Below are 24,085 nucleotides of genomic sequence, written 5' to 3'. Positions count from 1 at the left end.
GAAAATCTTGTGATTCAGGCATAGGCCTTCCAGCCAAGAGGTCCAGGTTGCACTGTGTGGCTTTGCCGTAAACTAGGAGAAAATATGATACAGGAAACCTTTGTTTAATGATTTAAGCTGCTTGGAAAAAGTTGCTTAACAGAAGTATTGCTACCATATTTTCTCACACAATACATGTCTCCAAATAAGATGTTCACCTTTTTCTGGCAAGGCAGACTGAAGGAAAAAAGATTTTTTTCCACAGTTATGGACACATACAGCAGAGACAGAGACTAATTTTCAGCTTATTGATGGTTCCTTTCTTGCTCAGGCAAAAACTAGTGTTAACCCTTTCACAGCTGAAGTCAGCAGCCCTTCGTTGCTCTTCCAAAAGCTGAAACTGTAGCTGTTAGGATTTTGAAAAGAACTAAAAATAGGCTTCAGGGCTGTGAAGCTTTAGAAATATGACTAGGAATAGCTAAATGCCAAATTCTTCATCAAAATTGCAAAATAAAGTGGTAACTGATATGTTGTTATGAAATATCAGAATTATTGGAAAGGAAACTGGGTGATTATCACTTGTTGAGTGAAGAGCAATTGGGAGGAATCAAGTGGATTTTAAAGAGCCACAAAGTCAATTGACTCCATCTGGACAGCCTCAAAAGAAATACCACTACTGCTATGCTGGCTGGAAAATCAGCTTTCCTGCTTAAGACACCTGCTCCCCACCTTCCCCCTCAAATTTGTCTCTCTCCCACTTTCTTTCATATATTGCATCCACTCCTTGTATCTTTAATTAGATTATCCATGCTTTGGAATGAAGCGTCATATCTGGTTATAGACTACTAAATTCAATTCAAGGCACTTTGATATCAAAAACATGTTTTGTCAACACACTGTGGGAGATTATGTCAGAGCAGAGGAGATCAGAAATCAAGTAATCAGGTACTTCAGAGTTCAACTGATAAGAAAAGTATAGAAGAAACCTGCCAAGTGAGCAACAGAGTATGCAGAGCCTTCTCCAGGGTCTTGGAAATGCTCTCAGTCCTATTTAGATGATCTTTGCCAGGTTGATGAAAACTGGAAACATTGTATTTAATGTTTCCATCAAAACTGAAGCCACCTATGCAAGTATGCAAAGCTATAGATTACAGATATTGGAAAGCTGTTAATGCAAAAATGGTTAGTACTAAATTATAGAGGAGCTAAGAGGGGTTAAAGATTAAATTCACTGGGAAAAAAGCAACCTTATCTATAAGCTAATCATAGAATTATAGCAAAATCGGGCTGGAAGGGACCTCCAGAGGTGATCTAGTCTGAACCCCTGTCTGAGACAGGATCCTCCCTATCCAAACCATCCTATAAAATCTATAATCTAAACTCTATGTAAGACTACTGTTAACCTTGACACAACACAGACATAATATCCTAACCTGCCACAAGTAAAGCAGGGGAACCAGGGCAGCCAATGGCTTGTTCTACAAAAGGTTGTCAACATACGCTCAAGAGATCTTAGGCAGAGGACCACTCCACTCCCCCTCCTCCCCCCGCTACAAAGGAAGGTAAACCCCCCCACAACCCATACCAATCTGACCATGGGGGAAAATTCCTTCCTGACCTCAAATATGGCGATTGGTCTGACTCTGAGCAGAGGGGCAAGACCTGATGGCCAGGAGTCTCCATCTTTAAGTCCCAGAAGGAACACTGGCACACCCCAGTTAAAATCCTCAGCTTTGGCTGTAGCCAAATGTCTCTGAGGGAGGCCTAAAAACACCCTGACACATGTAGCAGAAAGGGGGCAACCGGCAAAGCCCAAAGGTGTGGGGAATACCCACAGTAGAACATAGGCACAGCTACACCTAGATCATCCCTGACCAGTGACTGTCCAACCTCTTCTTGAATACCTCCAGTGATGGAGAGTTCACAGTTTCCCTAGGCAGTCTATTCCACTGCCTCACTATTTTCGTGGTTATAAAGCTTTTCCTGATAGTCAGTGTAAGCTTACTTTGCTGCAACTTCAAGCCATTGGTCCACATCCTTCCCTCAGCAGCAGGAGAAAAAAGGTACTTTCCTGTTTTTTATGGTAGGCCTTCAAGTATCATGTCCCCTCTGAAGTGCCTTTTCCACAAGCTGAACATGACTAGCTCCTTCATCCACTCCTCATATGACTTGCTTTCCAAACTCTTTATCATCTTTGTTGCCCACAGAGATTCTCTCTAGCCTGAGTGAAGTTTTTTAAAACATGCTCTCAAAAGCACATTATCAGGTACATTTGGATGGTGAGGACAAATGGGAGCAAAGAAGCCATATCCACATATAGGTTCTTATGAGCTACACTCATTAAGTGTAGCAGTTTTCAAATGGAAGCATGTTAAGCTGAACAGAAATGATGGTGATACAGGTATGAAAGATGGCAGATCCAACTGAATGCACAAGAAACTTTCAGCCATTCAGTGAGAGCTTCTCCAGAGAAGCTCAGCCCTCATTCAGACATACTACTCACAAGTATATGCAAACAGATTCTTTAATTATGAAGACAGACACTTCTGATGTCACCAGAAGCACCAGAGAACCACAGTTAAGTCTTTTCACTAGGAAGAGTTTTAAAATCTATTTGCTATTTGCTAGCATGGAGTTCCTCATCTTCTACAACCCTGCTCTTCCTGCTGGTGTGAGACTCAGAGCTCCTAAGGCAGAGGTGATTGCCTCTGACCAGTCTGAGTGTCTGCTATCGCAGTGAGCAGAACTGTGGAGGCCACGGGCCAGATCCTTCAGAATGACGTTCGCACTGATGCCCTGGGAGAGTTTTTCAAGGTTCAGCCCACCGATGGATGGCTCCAAAGCAGCAGATACCCCAGAGTTTCTGCCCCATAAGTGCCAGTTGTCCCGTCTTTTATCCTTTTAGGGAAAAGAGTTTGGGAGGGATTTCCTTGGGGAAGGCCAACAGGTATAAAAAAGTTAGGATTTTAGCTTTTTTGGGTCATGTGCAGCTTTGGTTTAAGTTTGGTTTAGAATGAAGGCCATGTCAGGGGTTTGCACAGAGGTTTTCTCAGTCTGCTACCCCTTTCCTAGGCCAGGTGGTTGTCCCTATGCCTACTGAGTGGGGGAAAAATAAAACAGTCCAAGTGGTATACGTTCCCTAATGATTTTTGACATTCCAATCACTTGGCTCCATATATCACAGGACCGTTTACAAAATGCTTGTAATTAGTTTCCAGTAGGTTTTTTAGGTTCTACATGTATTGGGCATTACAAGATTATTTTAGGGACAGTTTAGTCATAGCGATGCTAATGATTAGCCTGTGAGGCATTTGGATCAGAACTTGCTACAGTTGCAAATCAATAGCATTTGGCAGAGGTTGGGTGAAGCTGCAATTTTAATCTTGTTGTTTTTTCTTGTAATAAATTTATGTGTAAGATATGGCTGCCCTTAGGATGCCTATAGCTGAATATCTTCAAAATCCGTGGCTTAACTAACCTTCTAAAAGGCTGTGCACCCCGTTTCCATCTCCTTCTCCTTTTCCTGCTCACACTCTCATTCTCTGCTCCTTGTACCTCTTCGTTTCAGTTAGGCTCCTTCCTTCATACTGCCTAGATGACAGCAGGGGGAGCACTGAGAGCACAGGAAAGTGGCCTGGCTCTTAGCTCTGGAGCCTTGTAAACTAGTGAAGAACTATATATGTAGGTGCACTTTTCAGTTTACAGAACAGTTTAAAGACCCTTATTTCCATACGGTCTTTAAACTCTGCTGTTTCCATACACAGTCTTGTGTGCAATATTTTTGTTAGATGCTGCTGTATCTAGCAAAGTAACTAACTTTATTCTCAGTGATGATGAGGCATGAGTCGCTCAGATTTTTTTTCCTACATTTTGGTACATACTGAAAATAGTAAACATTTATCCAAGCGCTGCAGATATTAAGCACATGCTTCTGAATCCCTCCTTAGGCCAATCAGGTATAAATTGAATAACATATTGTTTAAGAAACCCTGACAAAAAATATAATTTCTGTGTTCATTGCCTCATTGCCATCTCTCTCTCTCTTTTTCCATTTTTCCAAAGATTTTTCTTTTATTTTGGTGGGAAAAAACTATATTTTTCTCAAAATCCTATTCTTTGTTGGAAAAAAAAATGTGGGAGAGGAAACTATCTGTGCTAGGGGAAGGGTTTGGGAACACACTTCAAGAGGTTTAGAGTGAGACTCGTGCTATCAGTAGGAAATCTGGCTCTGTTCTTTAGACAGATGGATCTCTTGCTAAACGCACAAAGCAGGCTTTCTGGCTAGGTGCAAACATTCAAAAAGCCTGAGGGGGAATATATTAAACCTTCATGAGTTCCTCTCAGCTGTGAAGAATAGATTGGGAATTAACAGAGCACACATTCCCCCATCAGTGCAGATGAGGCATAGGGATGCCTGCAGGTGGGGGGTGCTTCTGAAAATCTCCCAGCTTGCTGGACACTGCTGAACCCAATGAAGCTGATTGGCAGGCCATACCTGATTGGCTGCTGGGCACAGGTCTACGGCCCCCCTGCTGTGACTCACAGGGAGGCAGTGAGCCAGCACAGACTCTCCCCAGTCCGGCCCACCACCCAGCTGCCAGCTCTGGCCTCTGACCCGGTCAGAGCTGCTGGGGGGCTGGGCAGGGGCAGAAGCCTCCTCTTTTCTTCCCTTTCTCCAGCTGCCAAGAGCTGGCAGGGAGGCAGAGCTGCACAGAGAAGTCATGCTGGGTCTGTCAGCAGGGGGAGGGGAGAAGTCCCCCACATGTCCTGCCCCCCAGCAGTTCTGGCTGGTTCAGGGGTGGGGGCTTCTGCTTCCCCCGCTCCACTGCAGGGCCAGGCTGACAGGTGCAGGCAGCACACAAAGCCAGGGAGCAGAGGCTTTTAAGCCTTGGCGCTGTGACAGGCCAAGGGTGCGGCTAGCCAGATAGAATGGCCTCGCAGACTGGATCCAGCCCATGGGGCGTATTTTGCCCACCCCGTACTACATCCGTTCAGGTCTATCTTAGACCAGGTTCTACCATTTTGAAACTGGTCTATGGGTGCATCTACACATCACCCTATGGTGACATTGTTACTGCGCTGTGCTTTAGTACTTCCATTTGGAAGCATGGTGCAGTAACTGCCCGCACTGCACCATGCGCACAGCACATAGCTTTCACTGCTACTTCACCGTACTGGCATGCTAAAATGGGGGAACAAGCCACTACAGCGAAGTAACTGCCAATCATATGTAGACCCACATGATCACTATGTTGACACAGTGTGTTTTACAGTGACATAGCACGTTTCTATGGTGATACAGGGTGACATGTAGACACACCCTATGTGCACTAAACTTCTGTTACAGGTTTCAGAACAGTTTCCAATCACTTATATACACTAGATACAGAAATTACACATTAGTCCAGGCCCTTTCCAAATTCCACATAAGTGTAATTTCTGTACCTATCCTTTGTGTGAGTTCCAGGCTATAGTTCCTCTCATGGACATGGCTGCTTCTCATGCTTCTCATGAATCCCTTCTCTTGGTGTCACAGACTAATCTCTCTATTGGTAGTTTTCAGTAATCCAAACACAATCAACATCTGTGGTGTTTAGTGTGGGGACAAATGTTGCTTTTTAGTTAAGTGTGACAGGAGTATCCCTATCGGAGCTTTTTTAGGAGTGACTCCGCCCTCCTGTAATGGGCCAACCGCCTGCTTACTTTCCTGCCAAGCCTTGATCTTAATTGATTAATTGATTGATGTAATCAGCAGGAGGTTGCCCATTTTATGCACCCCGGTGCCAGGGAGTGCTACCTGCGGCTCCTTTTCCTCCCCTACACCGTAACCCAAGCCTTGCAGATGGTACTGACGTGGTTTGACCTGGGTCCTGTTATGCCTTGGCCCTCTCCTTTACTTCTGGGGCTCCTCACTGCCCTCCCCTCACCCTGGGGCTGGGGTCAATGCACCCCCAAAAAGCTGCACCATCTCTGGCATCAGGGTCCCCACGCTACCGTGGAGCTCCTATGAGGCCTCCTCCAACCCCTAATAGCCTCACCTGGTCCTCTAGTCAAAACAGTAAACACAAGAACACAAAGCCCCTGGGCTACAACATAAAAGCTAGACTGTCAGGTCAAACAAGATTCAATTCCTACCAAAGAGAAAGAGAGAGTTCCCCAACCCCAGCAGCAACCGGGGGATGTTCCCACCATCAGAGTTCTCCCCTTTGTCTGTCCTAGCCAAGCTCCTCCTCCCTCGGCCGACGGAGGGGAACTGCCCTCCTGGCCTCCTGCCTGGGCTTAAGAAGGGCTAAGCCCTGGCCCTTCCTGTCAGCTGGTTTCACTGGTTGCCCTAGCAACCAGCACCTGTGCAGCCCTGGTGACTGGTAACTAAGCCTCCCCCTTCCCACTACTAGGGGTCTCTCCCAAGCCGTTTCTGCTTTCAGGCGCAGGGCACCTGAGTGCTCTGTGACAGTAAGTTTCTCATAGAAGGCATTAAAAAAGATTAGGGATGTTATATGGTATAAGGCAGTAGTTTCTCAAGTTTTTAGACTCAAGGCCTCCCTCAGAAAATGCCAGCTTTCACTTGTTTATTGAGTACAAAAATCTATTAGAGCAATTCTTTTATTGCAAAGAACTCAGCACACCACAGAGCAGAATGGTTTTGCTATTTGAAATCTCTAGGTTTATCTTACAAATCATGTGTAGGTACATGCACACCTAACAGTGCTAATATTATGCAACACCCTGTGTCACCCTTGACAGGATCACATGGCAACTAAGGATGCCACAGCACCCTGGTTGAGAATCACTGGTTGAGACCATGTACCACGAATCCCCCATTATGAAGAATAGCTCCTCTTGGTCACAAACATTTCCAGAAGGATTTCAATCACTTCCTGTTTGCACAGCTAGGGTTCTGCACCCATGGAGGCAACAAGAAAGTTGGTCACTCCTCTCCATATGGTTCTGAGCTGCAACATCCTGGGCACGTCTACACATTCATTAGACATGGATGTCAAAATTTTGACAGTGTGTCAAAATTATGGTGCTTTATGTTTAGTATCTGTAATGACAGGTACTAACTTAGAATGCTGTAATTGGTGCTACTGTGCATTGGTGCAAATGAATGGCCTTTTTGTGATACTAATGCACAGTAGACTAAATCTACTGTGCATTAGCTTGGGTTTTGCCTGCCACACTAATACTCAGTAGAATTAGTCTAATATACCCAAAGCATCTGGTGTAGACATACCCCCCCGCCGAGTATTAGCTTCAGTCTGCACTGCATAGGTCTTGAGAAAAGTAGCCCCATCATTGTTTGGTTTTTGATAATTTTTATTTGCTCTAATTAATGATTAATAGAGGACACTTGGCTTAATACTGTTTGGTAGTAATTAGTAGAGCAAGGAGGAGGCCTGTTCAAATGGACACTGCAGGATATTTTTCAATGCACTGTAAGTACTATCTTCAATTTAACAAGGACATATTTATTTCTGATTCTTTGTTATATGTTCCTTATTTTATGGGTTATACTATTTTTGTGTGCACATGTGAATTTGTCAGAGGGATAGAAAACAGAGCTAAGGGCCAGCAAAAATTGCCGTTCTAGTAGGAGAGCTATTTGAATAACATGACAATAAAATACACTTGGAAGCCATAAAGATCCTTTAAATTCATGTCTGAAGAGAGGCTGTTACCAAGGTAACCCACTAGGGTCTATTCCATTTCTAGTTACCTTTCAAAAAATGGTACAAAAAAGTCCTACACACAAATTATGAATTGCATGCAACACTGTACTCTGTTTATAATATTTTTAAAACATTGTTTGGTAAACCATGAAAGGTGAAAAGGGCCACAAAAGCAATCTTGAAATGTGGATTATAAAAGCAAGCATTGTCTGTCATCCAGTTTTTGCCTGGCAAAAGATATGCTGAAAGTTTTCATTCTGTTGCAGACATAAAACAATCTATTTCTTAAATCCATTTAAGCACTATAATATGACCTAAGCTATCCCTTTTGAATGAATGTGATCACATAAAGAATTTAATATGAAGCATATATTCCTTCTGAGAGTTACTAGGATCACAAAGATGAATCTCAGCAATGAGGTTTTAGAAAAGTATACACATTTTAATAAGAGAATTAAATTTTGTTTCAAATTCTCTGCTTTGCCATGTTTAGTTGGGAATCGCATTCAGGTTCTTTGTGCCAATATAATGGGGTGTAGGTGGACAGGTGTGTCTTCATGTGTTCTGTGCCATTTGTCTGAAATGTGATATTGATGGGATAGATTCACCCAGGGTAGGTTCAGTGTATTTCATCATATGCATTAATCACTGAAAAAGAAGTAACAGAACTCATGGTACAAAGGGAAAAAAGAGAAATAATTTAGATTGACTAATTTCTCTATATCTAAATCTTTTGCAGAATAAATCCAAAGGGAGATGAAGTCCACCCTCTCTATGTGTTTTTTACTAGCTGGGGTTCAAACTTTGGTCCATGGCCATCATCCTCACTGTCGCAGTAATGAGTATGATCATATATATCCCACAGAACCTGATTCCCAGGTTGAAGAAGCTTATCCATGTAAAAGCAAAGCCTATTTCAAATTAGCCCCAATCAATGCTGACCTTGCTTTCAGATTTTACCAGTTGGTTGTATCAGAGGAATCTGACAAAAATGTTTTCTTCTCACCCATAAGCATTTCCATTTCCTTTGCAATGCTGGCACTTGGTGCTAAATCAGCCACTTTGAATCAGATTCTGGAAGGGCTGGCCTTTAACATGGAAAAGACGCAGGAGAAGGAGGTACATGAAGGTTTTTGTCATCTCATCTGTGCACTGAACCGCACAGACCGTGAGAACCAACTGAATATGGGCAATGCCCTTTTCATACAAGAAACCCTGAGACCACTACAGACCTTTCTGGAGGATGTCAAAAACTTTTATGACTCTGAAGTTTTATACACTGACTTCAGAAATTCTACTGCTGCAGAGAAGCTGATCAATGATTACATTGGGAAGAAAACCTATGGCAAAATTACTGATTTAGTCCAGGACCTTGATCCACAAACTGTGATGGTTCTTGTTAACTATGTTTTCTTTAAAGGTAAGGAATGTTGTAACATGGATTTTTATTGCATGCATTAGTTTGAGATAGCTGACTGGAATCTAAGACACAGGCTGTGTAATTCAGATGTTAAATGAAGGGACATTGTCAACATTGTCCCTTATCAATCTGTTAGACACTTTGTTTGGAAAACACTCCAGTATAGAAAGTCTTTCTATAAATTCCAAGTATGTCTGTTTGCATATGTGTACCCATGTCCACACGTGTTTCCCCCATTTACTAATGGAAGAAACACCACTGTTTCTTAAATACCCTATTTTTTTCCTTATAATATGTTCTAATCTGATGGATGCAAACAGACTCAGGTTAGGGTAGATACAAATGCTCCTGCCTGTTAGCGGAGAACAGCATTGAAATAAAATCTCAAGGTGCTGTAACTTTAATAAAAAAGGGTAATGAATTGAGATGCTCAAATACTGCTAACTGAAGTAAGGTTACATGGTCAGATGCTTTTGTGTTAGTCCACTTCAACTGGTCTTATTCATAATAATAACTCCACTTTGCAGTATAATTAGTTACATTCTTTTTCTTTTTTGTCCAAAGCCTATTGGGAAAAACCCTTCGATATTTTTAATACTGAGGAAGAGGATTTTTTTGTGGATGAGAAAACGACTGTAAGAGTCAACATGATGTACCGGCGGGGCATTTATAAAAATCACTATGATAAGGAGCTTTCTTGTTGGTTGGTGCAAGTACCTTGCAGTGGAAATACTGCAGCCTTGTTTGTTCTGCCTGATGAAGGAAAAATGAAGGAAGTAGAAGATGCTCTGTTGCAAAAAACTGCCTCTAAATGGGAAAATTCCCTCAGAAACAGGTAATCCCTTGGCTTCTGATATGGTTAGAAGTACCTTACTAGGGACTGAATAGAGTTCATCTGAAGACAAAATATTTAGAGCCCAATGGGAAAGGGGCAAGAGGAGGGCAGTCAGAAATTGAATGTCAGAATTAAACTCTGCATATTCAGGCTAAATTTCTTGGCCAAATCAATTAACTGTACACATTCCCCATCTGTAACATGAAGAAAATCCATCCTTTCAAGGGTGTTTTGAAGGTAAAAGGCACTTAAGTCAAGGGATGGGGTCATCATGGGTAACCTAAACTATCTGGACATCTGCTGGGAAGAACAGTCAGCCAGGTCTGACTGCTCACAAAGGTTCCTAGCCAAGTTACAGGGCCTCCATCTAACCCAGGAGGTGCACAGTCCCACCAGGGGAAATGCCTTGTTGGACATGGTCCTGGCCATGAGTGACGACCTAGTGAGTGAACTTTGGGTTCTCAACCACCTGGGTGACAGCGATCATCACCTACTGGAATTCACAATCCATTGCAGGGTGTCAAAGGCCTGCAGCAAGGCAACAGTCCTAGACTTCAGGAGGGCAAATTTCAATGAGGTAAAGAGACTAGTCAGGGAGGCACTGAGGTCCTGGAGGGGAGGGGAGAGGAGTTCGGAGTCCAGGAAGATGATCCTTCAAGCCCAAAGGGTGACAATCCCAACACGTATCAAATAGGGCAAGAGTGCTCAAAAGCCCCCATGGCTCACCAAAAACATCCAGGAATGTCTCAGAGCTAAAAAGGAGGCATACCCTCAATGGAAGGGAGGAGCCATCACCAAGGTGGATTATACTTCCATTGCTCAAAATTGTAGGAGGGCTGTTAGGAAGGCTAAGGCAGAGATGGAACTGTCCACCCGGATCAAGGATAACAATAAGTCCTTTTTTAAATACATAGGGGGTAAAAAGAAGGTACCAGGTAACGTAGGGCCCCTGAAGGATTCACTAAGAAATCTGGTGGTCACACCAGATGACAAAGCTCACCTCTTTAACAATTTCCTTTCCTCCATCTTTTTGAGCAGGGACTGAGGCATCCCCCCCACTAGGATCCCTGACAGACCCAGGAGAGGCACTGCCAGGCCCAGGGACAGAGAGGACCTAGTCAGGGAATTTTTGGTGGGACTGGATGTGTTCAGATCAGCAGGTCCCGATGATCTCCACCCCAGAGTGCTGAGGGAATTAGCAGAGGTCATTGTGGGACCCCTGGCACAGCTTTATGAGCACTCATGGTGCTCAGGCAAGGTGCCAGAGGACGGGAAAAGGGCCAATGCGGTCCCCATTTTCAAAAAAGGGAGGAAGGAAGACCCAGGAAACTACAGGCCCATTAGTCTTACCTTGGTCCTAGGGAAGCTCTTTGAGAAAATTATCCAGGAGCACATCTACAAGGGGCCAGCAGGGGAGATCATGCTTAGGTGCAACCAACATGGGTTCATTCGAGGCAGGTCAGACCAACCTGGTTGCCTTCTACAATCAGGTTACAAAATCCTTAGATGCAGGTGTCATGGTGGACATAGTTTTTCTGGACTTAGGAAGGCCTTCATCACTGTTTCTCACCCCATTCCCATAAAAAAATTAGGCGACTGTGGTGTCAATGCCTATACAGTCAGATGGGTTGAAAATTGGCTGGAGGGCCACACACAGAGAGTGGTGGTGGATGGGTCTTTTTTGACTGGGAGGGATGTGGGCAATGGGGTCCCCCAGGGCTTGGTCCTCGAGTCCGCACTGTTCAATATCTTCATCAGTGACTTGGATGAGGGGGTAAAAAGCACCTTGTTCAAATTTATGGATGACACTAAGAAGTGGGGAGAAGTGGGCATGCTGGAGGAGAGGAACAGGCTTCAGCTAGATCTGGACAGGTTACAGGGGTGGGCAGATGAGAACAGGATGGGTTTCAATACTGACAAATACAAGGTATTGCCCCTGGGGAGGAAGAAATAGCAGCATACCTACAGGCTGGGGAACTCCATTCTAGTCAACACAGAGGCAGAAAAGGATCTTGATGTCATTATTGATTCCAAAACATACATGGGCTGCTAATGTGGGGACATGGTCAGAAAGGCCAACCGCACCTCGTCATGCATCCACAGATGCATCTTGAGCAGGTCCAAGGAGGTGATCCTCCCCATCTATGCGTCTCTGGTCAGGCTGCAGTTGGAGTATTGTGTACAGTTCTGGGCGCTGCACTTCAAGAGGGATGTGAACAGCATTGAGAGTGTCCAGAGGAGGCCACTCGCATGATCAGGGGGCAGCAAGGCTGGGCCTATGAGGAGAAGCTATGGGACCTGAACCTGTTCAGCCTCCACAAGAGAAGGCTGAGCAGGGATCTGGTGGCCAAGGCAGACCAGCAGGCTCTGGGAGAGTCTCTGTTCCCCTGAGCACTACTGGGAGTAATGAGAAATAACGGCCATAAATTGACTGAGAGTAGATTCATGCTAGATATCAGGAGGCGCTACTTCACAATCAGGGCAGCTAGGATCTGGAACCAACTTCCAAGGGAGGTGGTGCTCACTCCTACCCTGGGGGTCTTGAAAAGGAGGCTGGATAATCACCTTGCTGGGGTCATTTGACCCCAGCATTCTTTCCTGCCGTGGCAGGGGGTCGGACTTGATGAACTGCTCAGGTCCCTTCTGACCCTACCAACTGTGAAACTATAAAAAGCAGTGGATAATTTTGGAGGCACTCAAATACTAGGGAAATATATGCCACATCCAGACCATGGCACTATTGTCTCTTTTTCAGAGACAGGGTCCACATGGATAAAAGGTGTCAGGACATGAGGGAAGCTCTCAGTGAATTCCTCTCATGGGAGGGCTCATGAGTAATTCTATAATTTTCTTATGGTTTCATGAAGATTAGGTAGAAAAAGTAATAGAGGCTTGGGTTCTTTGATAGCAGATTATGGAACCTTAAAGTATACCACACCCTCTTACATACTCTCCCCTGAGTTTTGCTATGGAAAAAGGTAACCCAGAACTTATGACTCACTATACAGATCAATTTATACTTGTCTGTATGGATGAGACAGGATATGGGCCAGTGGATAGTGCCCTGAACAGGAAGCCAACAAAATTCAATTCTCAGCTCATCTTTTGTATGACCACCTCACCGTGCCTTAATTCTTCCGTTGATAACTTTTGTAAAGAGCTGCTAAGACTTATTGGTAACAAACTACTACTATTATTACTTGGAGGATTAAATTATTCTCCTGTGATACAACACCGTCGTAACTGCTTCATAACTGCTTCAATTCCACATGTTTCCTGAAGCCCCCTTACAGGGGATATGTTGGGACCTGGATATGACATGGGCAGAATAGTTCCACACCCTGATAATTCCCAACCAGCCTCTCAGGGGCCTAAGGCCTTGTCTACATTACAGCACTCTGTTGGCAAAGCTATGTCAGCTACAGGTTGAGGAAAGAGCACACCCAGTAGCCAGTGTCATTGTGCTGCCAACCCCACCGATACAGACACAACTCTGCTCATAGAAGCAGGCTTCTGCCTAAAAAGCTTCTACTGTTTGGGGAACACGGTGTAACTAACATCAAAAACTTCTGCCAGTAGAGCTGTATCTACCCAATGATTACTGCAGTTAGTGTGGAGTAAGCCTTAAATAATTGGAAGATAATTTTAAACACTCTAAAAGCTGCTCTAATCTACAGAGCCACAAGTATTCTCACTATTACTGAGGAAGTTACAACAGCCCCTTTGCATGCGATGATACAGATGAGAATACAGACCCATGAGAGAAGGCCTTTACTGCCATCCGTACTCAGTCCCTACTCAAATACACTGTTCAAACAGGTTATTCCATCACTGTGAGAAGACTTCTGAATACTTAAAAGATAAATATAGGTGTCACTGGCTTGAATATATTCTGGAGAGTTATTGAGCAGATGATTCACCAGCATTTTGGTGTTCCTTTTCTAACAGTAAAATACATCTGTACATTCCAAATTTTTCTATTTCTGGGACCTATGATGTAAAAGAGATATTCAGGCAAATGGGTGTGACTGATGTATTCACTGACCAAGCTGACCTGTCAGGAATTACAGAGGAAAGTGGACTGAAGGTTTCTAAAGTAAGTTGGTAAACAGAGCCGGTGATCAGTGGATCCATCTGTTCTTTGGGATATTACATTTCTGTTTCATAATATTAAAGGATTTGACCCAGCTTTCACTGAAGCTACTGGCAAAATTTTCCCTGGCGTTAGCAGAACTGGGTTCAAAGCAGGTCTGTCTTTTCCTAAAACTAAGGACTAGTGTGTTTGGAAGGTGTAACACACACACGGAAACCAGAGGACATTAGGAAAAGACAGAAGACAAAAATAAACTTTTTTCTGGCAACTAAAAATTTTCCAAAGGTATGAGTTAACTTTAGTAAAATATTCTCCAGTTCCCTTTAAATAATGCACTAAGTTGCAGACGGGAAAAACGAAATTGGAAGCTAAACAAACTATTTTTTCTGCCAGTTTCTTGTCACTGATCCAGTTTCAATAATACTCTGTATAATTTTCTGTTATAAGCTAATTATCCCTTTTGGCTAATTATCCTTTTTGGTAATTATCCTTTTGGGTTATTAAATATTAGTAGTTATAAAATTATTCTATACTGGATTTATAAATCAAAGAGGTAGCCAGTGTCTTTCTTGAAGCTAAGCTTTTCAGAATAGTTATACCTCACCCTAGAAGTTTACAAACGGTTTCTGTGCTTTTAAAATTTCTGCAAAAAATTGAATAGCATTGTTAAATGAAAGTAATTGTTCTAACTGGTAATTAGGCCAGGCTGTGTCTCCTTCTTTCCTGGACTGGAGGAAGAGCATCTTTCTGGACCATAAAAGATACTATCTTATCTCACAAATCTCAGCTTCTCTGAACTCAGGGGGTATGAGGGTGGAAGAGGTTCCCCTGTGCTGTGACAATCCTTTCCCCTGCCCACTTCTTATCAGCTATTTTTGCAAAGACAGTCTGTTTAAAATAAGCAAGTTTCTCTCTTGGTATTTTCTGCTTTTTCTTTAATTAGAATAATGTTTTGCTTCATCTCCTGCAGGTGGTTCACAAGGCCCTGTTGAAAGTTCATGAGAATGGCACTGAAGCGGTAGGCGTCACTGTCACAGAAATTACATGGAGATCTGGTTCTGTTTTCACTCCCAAAATTAAATTCAACAGGCCCTTCCTGATAATGATTGTTAACAAGCATACCCTTAGCATCCTCTTCATGGGGAAGATAGTAAATCCTTGTGGAAAATAAGTGACCAGCTGTTGGATGTGTCGTAGCACTTGGATGTAGTGCTGGCTAAATTCCCATGATTCAGCAAAGTACATGCTGCACATATGCATCACTAGATGCTAGTGGTACTATTTAAAGCAGTACTAATATGCATTCCTAAATCCATAACACAGGAATATAATATTTCCTGTCTCATAAGCACTTGTGCACAGCTTACAATATAACAAACCACAAGTAACTTAAATAAACATGTCTGATTTCACTTTTTTCCTTTTTTGTAAAAGACCCTTTCAGAAAGTCTCCTCAGGGGTTTTAAGATACCAAGTCACTCAGATGAATTGTGTCAGGGTCCAGTTCGTTTCTTATCCACTTCATTAGCACAATCCTATGATTATTGATGACTGTTTCAGTCCTGGAATGATCATTCTGCCCCTTGATATTGCAAGGAATTCTGATCCTTTTGTTTTGCTTCTACTCAGAGAACAACTACAGGTCTGAAACTGCAAGTTTACCTACGGGATTGTTCTTAGTCTAAACCAGAAAAGTTTAGCTGGCCTAGCTGTACTAACAGCTTTTTTGGCCTGTATAAGCTGTGTCCACTCACAGAGGAGCCGACAACAGTTCCTTTAAGAATATCAAGTCTGCTAGCAAAAGGAATTTTTATTGGTATAACTGTCTCCACCAGATCCTATTGCTGGTATAAATAAATTGTGAAAAGAGTCATACCCCTATTTTTCCAGCACATTTTCTAGCACTGTTTTCCTAATACTGTTGTTTTTCTTAGTAGTAGTCTGCTCCCATTATCACATATCTAAGCAAATTTTCTATGTTTTCATATAAAACAGAAAAGGAAATGGGATGAATTATAACTCCAAAATACCTAGTCCTCTTCACTGTGAACCAGTGAAATCCTGAAGGGACTTCTAAAATATTTTTAAACCAACAAAATGAACATAGACATACTGACAAAATGTGGGTACAGTTTGAGAAAATGCCTTTTTAAATGTTAATATGGATTATTTGAGAGGCAGGGACTTTTGAAGAGGATATCTTTTGTTGGACCAACCAGATAGCTGGGAAATAGTTAAATAAGCTTTCAAATGCAAAACATTCTTCTTCACTATTCAAAAGCTTCTCTTGCTTTATCCCAACTATACAGTTGGTCAAATAAAAGATATCACCCTAAAAAATCCTTGCCTTTTGCATAATTCCTGAACTATCATAGCTGCATCACTCTTACACTATTATAATATGGATTATTGCTATTATTATTGAATAAAGAAATATTACAACCTGAAATATTTAGTCTGGAAACAGAGTTTAATGAGCAATTTTTTTTTGTTTTGCATTGTTTTTCAATGGGTGTTTCTACACATGCTCTCATTTACTGCACAGTAACTGAAATTACTGCACAGTGCAGGTGCGTGTCTACATGTGCACACCCATACTGTGCGGTAAATATGGCAATTTATGCCAGATTGAACATACATTCAGTACCTGAATCATGCAGGTATCAAATTTATGCCTGATTAGTTACTGTGCAGTAATGCACGTGTAACACCTTAGTGCACAGTAGGGCTGTGCAAAACAGCACCATTTCCTTTTGACTTCTGTTTCAACATTTCAGTGGGACAGTGTTTCAGTTCAAGTTTTGTTTAGTTTCAGAACCACTGTTCTGTTTATTTCATTGAAACTGTTTCACTGTTTCAATGTTTCGCCCATAGGCTATAATAGGGAACCATGAAACTGCCTATTACTTTGTCATTTCTTGCCTGATTCAGATGAAACTTGCAGAGACAGTAACCCCTTCTAGGGCCATGAAGCCTGCCAAGCTTGAAGGACATAAATGCAGAGGGGTTCTGGGAAACTGCACCTCAAATTCTTGAAAGCAATACTTTAGTCACGTGTGTGTGTTAAGGCACATCAAGGTGAAAACTGCTGGCATGGTAGCCCCTGCTGAGGCCACAAAGCCTGCCAAGTTTCAAGGAGATAGTTGCAGGGGTTTCTGAGAAACTGAACATCAGGCTGCTGACAAGCAAAACTCGTGACATGGGAGACAGAAAGCAGGACAGTTCAAACAATGCTGCCTTTTATGCTGTTTTTCCATCCCTCCCCCAGAGCACTGGGATCAGAAGGGACAACAGGGAAGGACCACAGTCACTGGCCAGCTACACAGTCAGTATGAGAGCAGCCCTTCCCCCCTCTTCCCCCTCCCTCTCCTTTATCCCTGCAGGCAAGCCCTGCTTGAGTTTCAAAACCTGAAATGTTTTGAAACTTTCAAAACATTTTGACTGCCCTCATTTCATTTCGAGGCTGTTTCAAACCCCTTCATTTTGTGTCGATTTCACTGTTTTGAGCTCAAAACAAGTTGAAACAATGTCAAAACGAAACAGCCAGTGAAATTTCGCACAGCCCTGCTGTGCAGTAACCCTGTGTGTAACACTGATTTGAGACTAAAGTTAGTCTGACTGACTTGGGACTAATGTGCTTTAACATCTGTACATGCAGCTACCAGCCTACTCCTACATACTGCCCAGTAATTTACTACAGAGTAAATTTAAGCCGACATAAGTGCACGTGTAGACATACCCAATGTGTTGCAAAGTTAAGATTTGAGGAAATTTGCAAATTTGCAATTGTTTGATATTATAAGAACAAGAATGGAGTAAATGCAACTCATTATATAGGCAAACTACTGTATAACCTTGGTTTTTCTTTCTGATAATTGTTTCTTAGTTTAACACAGTTTTAAATACCAATACAAAAAAATCCTGAAAGGGATTTAATTTAATTGACAATTGAACATTTTTTTTATATTTCAAGATGTTTAGAATTGGTTGGAAAAAGGTAACAATTCAAAGCTGTCATTTTCTAAATCTGTAAAAATATTTTAAAAATGCAAAACATTCAGTTCTATAGCTGGCAAATGAAAGGAAACATTCTTTAAAATCTTATTGACATTTTTAATGGAGTGTTAATAGATATTACAATTTCTATTGTCTGACTCTCATTAAGAACAGTGGTCTCCACTAGGGGTGTGTGAAGCAAGCAGTATTTGATTCAGATTCAGCCCGATTTGGGGGACAGTGATTCGATTGGCTGGTTTGGAACACTGTCTTGATTCGATCCATCCAAATCTGAATCTGAAGATTTAATTCTGATTCAGAGAATCAGTGATTTGGCCATAGACACAGCTTTATATGTTTTTTCTACATACTTCAAAGTACCAGGTGTGGGTCGTGAATGCTGAGATGGTGACATGGATGGAGCATCCCACAGGAGCACGGGGTGTCCTCCACTTGCTCAGCGGTGGACCCAGAAGAGGACCAAAAGTACTTCCATTTCCAGGTCTGCCGCAGAGCACATGAGGGAGCTCCCTGCCCCCCAGCTCAGTGACTAGTACCTCCTGGGTCCATTTCCACGTCTACCGCTGACTGCATGAGGGACCACCCCCCTATACTCCCCAGCTCAGCGATCAGCTGTGGGGGACCCTACATGCCCCCCCAGACCCAGAAGGGACCAGTCACCAATACAGGGGGTAGGGAGGCCCCCCACATGCTCTGCAGCAGACCTGGAAGTAGACCAGAAATACTTCCGGTCCACTTCTGGGTCTGCTGCCAAGCGTGCAGGGTACCCTTCCCCCCCACACTCCCGTGGGATGCTCTGTCCACCCCACCATCTCAGTGTTCACAAGCTGCACCTTGTACCTCAAGGTACATAGAGAAAACATATAAAGCTGTGTCTATAGCCAAATTGTCGAATGTCTCTGAATCTCTGCAAATCAATTTGGAGGCTTTTGATTCAAGGAGATTAATAGGTCTCCTGATTTGATTTGCATTTGGGGATTTGGCCACCAAATGGGGCCAAATCTCCTTCTAATTGACTGAAACTTTGCACACCGCTAGTCTCTACCCTGTGGATCTCCAGTGAATCAAATAACTTTTCTTTCTGTAACACTGTTGACATTTGCAGGATTATTAAATTAGAGGTAAAAATGAAGTGAAGATGCATCATTAATGGAGTTGGCCAACACAAAAACAGCTTTTGCAGCATAAGCATCATATCTCATATCATATGGGTAAAATATTGACACTTTTGTAAATTCTGAAAATGTAAAAGCTGAGAGGTGATCTTGTGGCCACCTACAAATTCATTAGGGGGACACAGAAAGGGATTGGAAATGCTCTGTTCACCAGGGCACCTCTTGGGGTAACAAGGAACAATGGTCACAAACTGACAGAGAGCAGATTTAGGTTAGATATTAGAAAAAACTTCTTCACAGTAAGGGTGACCAAAATTTGAAATAGGCATCCAAGGGAGGTGGTGCTTTCCCCTACCTTGGGGGTCTTTAAGAGAAGGCTGGGTAGGCACCCGGCTAGGGTCATCTGACCCCAGCGCTCTTTCCTGCCTAGGCAGGGGGTCGGACTCAATGATCTGTTGAAGTTCCTTCCAACCCTAGCATCTATAAATCTATGAATCTATGAATTAGATTCTGCAGTTAAGTCTCTGCATCTACACGTGTGGCCCTGTTAGACCATAGTAAATTGATACACTTCACCATAAGATAGTACTTGTAAACACTATCACAGAGAAGGAGTTGGAAAACTGAGAGCAGAAAGAACAGCATCTCTATCAAGATAGGCTAGTGATCAAAGGAGATATGCAATGCAATGAAGAGGTTCAGATCCTTCAAGAATAAACACTGAAAGACCATCCTCACAGGAGCAGAGAGAGGAAATCTGTAGCAGCTCAAAATAGTGAGTACACTGTGCCTGGTTTAGGAATTCATGAGAGTTCTTCAAATATGTCCGGTGGCAGTGTTTTTTAGTGCACAGAAGTGCATGTGTAGATGCTGACAGGGCTAGCTGGGGCATGAGGGTGCTTCAGTGTGGGGGCTGCTTGCTGGCTAGCTCTGCCTCTGCACTGGAGCACTCACATGCCCCAGACAGCACCTCTGCAGCATCCTGAGCCAGGCTGGAGCAGCCCCAGGCTGGCAAGCTGACCCCCCAGGGGTCCCTGCCAGCTGGGTCTTCTCTGACCTGGCTCGACATGCTGCAGTCCCAGGCACATATATAAATGTGGCACCTAGGAACAATAAACTCCACTGCACTGGAGTTTATTGCCTCAAATGAATTGCACATGTAGACATGTCCACTGTGAACCTTTTTAGGATCTACCTCAGGATAGTAGGCATGGATGTCTGAACAATTTTGTTATGCCCTGGGATAAAATGTAATTGTCACCTTTCTCTTATAAGGCCACAGGAGAACTTTTTGATCCACTGTGTGCATCTATAACTGCAATTAAGGTGGAGCAATAAACTCTGGTGCAGTTCATGCTGGAGAAAACTGCTCCTGGGCACAGATTTACAAATGCACACAGGAGCACAGCAATTTGAGACAGAGCAGAGCAGCCCTAAGCTGGCAGAGGGTCCAGGGTGTTAGCCTGAAGCTCCAGGTGGCAGCATTGGGCAGTAGAAGGGCTGGCTGGGGCACAAGGATACTACACTGCAGGGTTATATTGCAGTCAGCTTTCCTGCACTTTAGCATCCTTGTTCTCCAGCCAGCCTTATTGCCATCTTCATGTGCATTGCAGTGTACTTAATGACTTTTCCATAAGATAGTACTTACGGCACTATCTTAAGTGCAAGTTGGCAGAGCGAATTTACTGTGCCCTAATATAGATGCAGGTGCAGACAGTAATGGTTTACTGTGGAGCTAATTAGTCAACTCTGAAGTAAAGTGCATGTGTAGATGTACCCACTGTTGACTAAAGAAAATGATTTTTTGTGGTTGATGGGATAACTTCTGTTAAAATTAAGGTGAGGCACTGAGAATGTTATTATGAAATTCATTCTGATGAGGACCTGTCAACTGGTACAACAACCTACAACACAGATACTATTGCATTATTCATTTTTCCTGATGAAGGTAAAATGAACCGAGTGAAGGATGCTCTGCTGAAAGAAACTCTGCCTAAATGAGAAAAAGATATTTTTCCCATACTGTTCTGATAATAGATTGTATTGTAGTTTAAGATTGAATCCTATATCAGCACAAAACAATAAATTAGGTACTGCTGTATTGGTTAACTGGAGGATGAAATTACCTTTTTATTGTTGTTCCATTAAATCTACAAAGCAGCCATAAACTACTGAACAAAAATAAATGTGATGGTACCAGTAATGTTCAAACAGAACTCAAAAGGGCTATAGCATGCTCTGGTGGTTACCACCCACAATTATATTTTGTGGAATGTGACTTCTAATTCCATCTGTGCCACAGACCTCCATTGGGCTCTTGGGTTCATAATATCACTTTCTATCATTTACCTTATCTTTACAATCTAGATACTTCTAACCTACTTCATAGGGATGTGCTGAGGCTTAGTTCACTGGTATTTGTAAAATGTTTTTGATTTCTGGGCAAAACACACCACAGAAATTGAAAATATTCTGTGTACTGAAAGTACTTGACTACTTTTATGTCAAGGCCAGTATTTTGGGGGTAAAACTATAATATTAGAAGACAAAGAGGATGCAGAAGGAATATATCTGCCTGGGCTTCAGCAAATCATTTTGATACCAGACTTCACCCTGGAAGAGTACACAGATATTTCATTTATGAAAAAAAATCAAAGATACAACTATTTACTTTGAGGGAGTTATTTCAATATCAGCAGTGCCAAGGACTATTTGTATGGTAGCTGATGAAATATGACTTTAGGTACATAACTGAATATCCAAAGGTATCACGACTTTAGCTAATCAGATGATGACAGCCCTTGGCTATATATTTAAGGTTGCACCTAGATGTAAGGTCAGTTCTGAGCATTTTCATGCCAAAAATAAAAGGTCAAGGTTTAGGTCTTCAGAGGAGAAAAAAAGAAGAAAGATCTTCAAAGGCAGGAAGACTGACTTATGAGAAAAGGTTAAAGAAGTATACATAACATATCAAGAAGGTGATTAAAGGGAACTGAACAACATATTTGAAGAACTCTCATGAATTCCTAAACCAGGCACAGTGTACTCACTATTTTGAGCTGCTACAGATTTCCTCTCTCTGCTCCTGTGAGGATGGTCTTTCAGTGTTTATTCTTGAAGAATCTGAACCTCTTCATTGCATTGCATATCTCCTTTGATCACTAGCCTATCTTGATAGAGATGCTGTTCTTTCTCCTTCTCCTTCTCTGTGTTGGGCATTTTCCTCAAGCCCCTTAGGGCTTTGTCTGCACCAGTGACCCTTCGTTTTTGAATACTGTCTTGGGAACACAGCTGCAGCATTGCTGAAATGTGGCCCCAACAGGATTCATACTCAGGATTTTGGCAGTTGGCCCCTCCTCCTCCCACTTGTCCCATCCCTCCACCCCCACCAAATTCCCAGGAGACTTGAAGCCTGGACGAAAAAGCTCTGCATGTCAGATCTGGTCTGCAGGCTTTATGTTTGATGCCTCTGACCATTAACTGGGGCTTCTCCTCCATCCCACGTCCCCTCCAATCCCTTCCTTTTCCTTCCCTCCTACTCCTGGGATAGCAGGGGCACCAGCAGCAGCAGGCAGGGATGAGTGAGAAAGGGAGGGGAGACAATGTGCCTCTGAGCACTGAGGGGAAGGGAGAGGAGAATTTTTATCTTTTTTGGGGACTTAAAAACTTAAAAACATCCTGAACTGCTTCAGCTCTTTTTGCAAAATCCTGGTTATCCTTCTGTGTCTGACTTAAGGGATATGTTATAGAACATGAAACAATGAAGCCTCTTCTCTATGGAAATTCCAACATTTAGGATTGACCAGACAACTAAAAATCCTATTGTAGAAGACAAGCCTGTCTAACAAGGCATGAACAATAGACAAAATGCTTAGTGGGATTTCCCATTTCTGTTGCATTCCTGTGTGCTGTAATAGGCTGGTAATTGTATCTCTTGGAAATAAAACTGAACTGTATTTTCTAAATCGCAGCCTGGCACCACAACTTGTTGTGAAAGAAATTTGATCTAGTATTTACACAGTTAACAATGTTGTAATGCAAGCTGTGGAGCATGTGCATTACAGTTGCTCTTCAAAGCCTTAGACAGGACTGAACATTTAATGGTCTGGCCCATTTAAGCAACTTGGGCATTGAGTGACAGGCCCTATAGCACAGAGGATTAGAGTGATTGTGGCTTATAAAAATCCAGCATCTTGGTGCTGTGAGGTGGCTCAAGTGTGGTTGTGGCAAGTGTGAGTTTGGATTCAGATTTGGCCCAAATCAGGGATAGTGATTCGATTAATTGATTCGAATCACTGTCTCTGATTTGATTCAGCTGAATCCAAATCTGAAGAGTCGATGCTGATTCAGAGAATCAGTGATTCGGCCATAGACACAGCTTTAAATGCTTTTTCTACATACCTTGAGATACCAGATGCTGCTCATGAATGCTGTGATGGTGGGGTGGATGGAGCATCCCACAGGAGCACAGGAGGCAGCCCCCGCATGCTTGGCAGTGAACCCAGCAGTGGACTGGAAGTACTTCCGGTCGACTTCTGAATCTGCCAGGGAGCATGCAGAGCGGACCCCCTACACCCTCTCAGCTCAGCAATTGGCCATGGGGGGACCCTGGGTGCCCCCCCCCAGACCCAGGAGGCACCAGTCACCAAGCCAGAAGGGGCATGGGGTGGGGGGGTCCCCTGTGCACTCCCCGGCAGACCTGGAAGTGGACCGGAAGCGCTTCTGGTCCGCTTCTCGGTCTGCTGCTGAGTGTGCTGGGGAACCCCCCACACTCCTGTGGGATGCTCCATGCACCCCAGCATCATAGCATTCACAAGCCTCCTGGTACCTTGAGGTATGTAGAAAAAACACTTAAGGCTGTGTCTATGTCTGAATCTCCAAATCTTTCTGAATCTTTCTGAATCAATTCGGAGGGTTCTGATTCGATTCAAAGAGATTAAAAGGTCTCCTGATTTT

General features: G+C 43.0%; 1 protein-coding gene across 1 annotated transcript; it reads left to right on the top strand.

Moving 5' to 3' along the window:
- The first annotated feature begins 7,343 nt into the window (after nt 1-7,343).
- LOC149872162 (alpha-1-antiproteinase-like) lies at nt 7,344-16,446 on the top strand. Its single transcript, XM_090033947.1, has 5 exons — nt 7,344-7,415; nt 8,389-9,069; nt 9,634-9,904; nt 13,853-14,000; nt 14,968-16,446. The coding sequence occupies exons 2-5, from the start codon at nt 8,406-8,408 to the stop codon at nt 15,166-15,168; spliced, it is 1,284 nt and encodes a 427-aa protein (XP_089890073.1). The 5' UTR covers nt 7,344-7,415; nt 8,389-8,405; the 3' UTR covers nt 15,169-16,446.
- The last annotated feature ends 7,639 nt before the right edge of the window (nt 16,447-24,085 follow it).

The sequence above is a fragment of the Crocodylus siamensis genome, chromosome 2, assembly GCF_052110815.1.
Source record: "Crocodylus siamensis isolate JL-2025a chromosome 2, ASM5211081v1, whole genome shotgun sequence".
In the NCBI taxonomy this organism is placed as follows: Eukaryota; Metazoa; Chordata; order Crocodylia; family Crocodylidae; genus Crocodylus; species Crocodylus siamensis.
The sequence above is the reverse complement of the archived record's forward strand: the minus strand, read 5'-3'. Positions and strand labels throughout refer to the sequence as shown.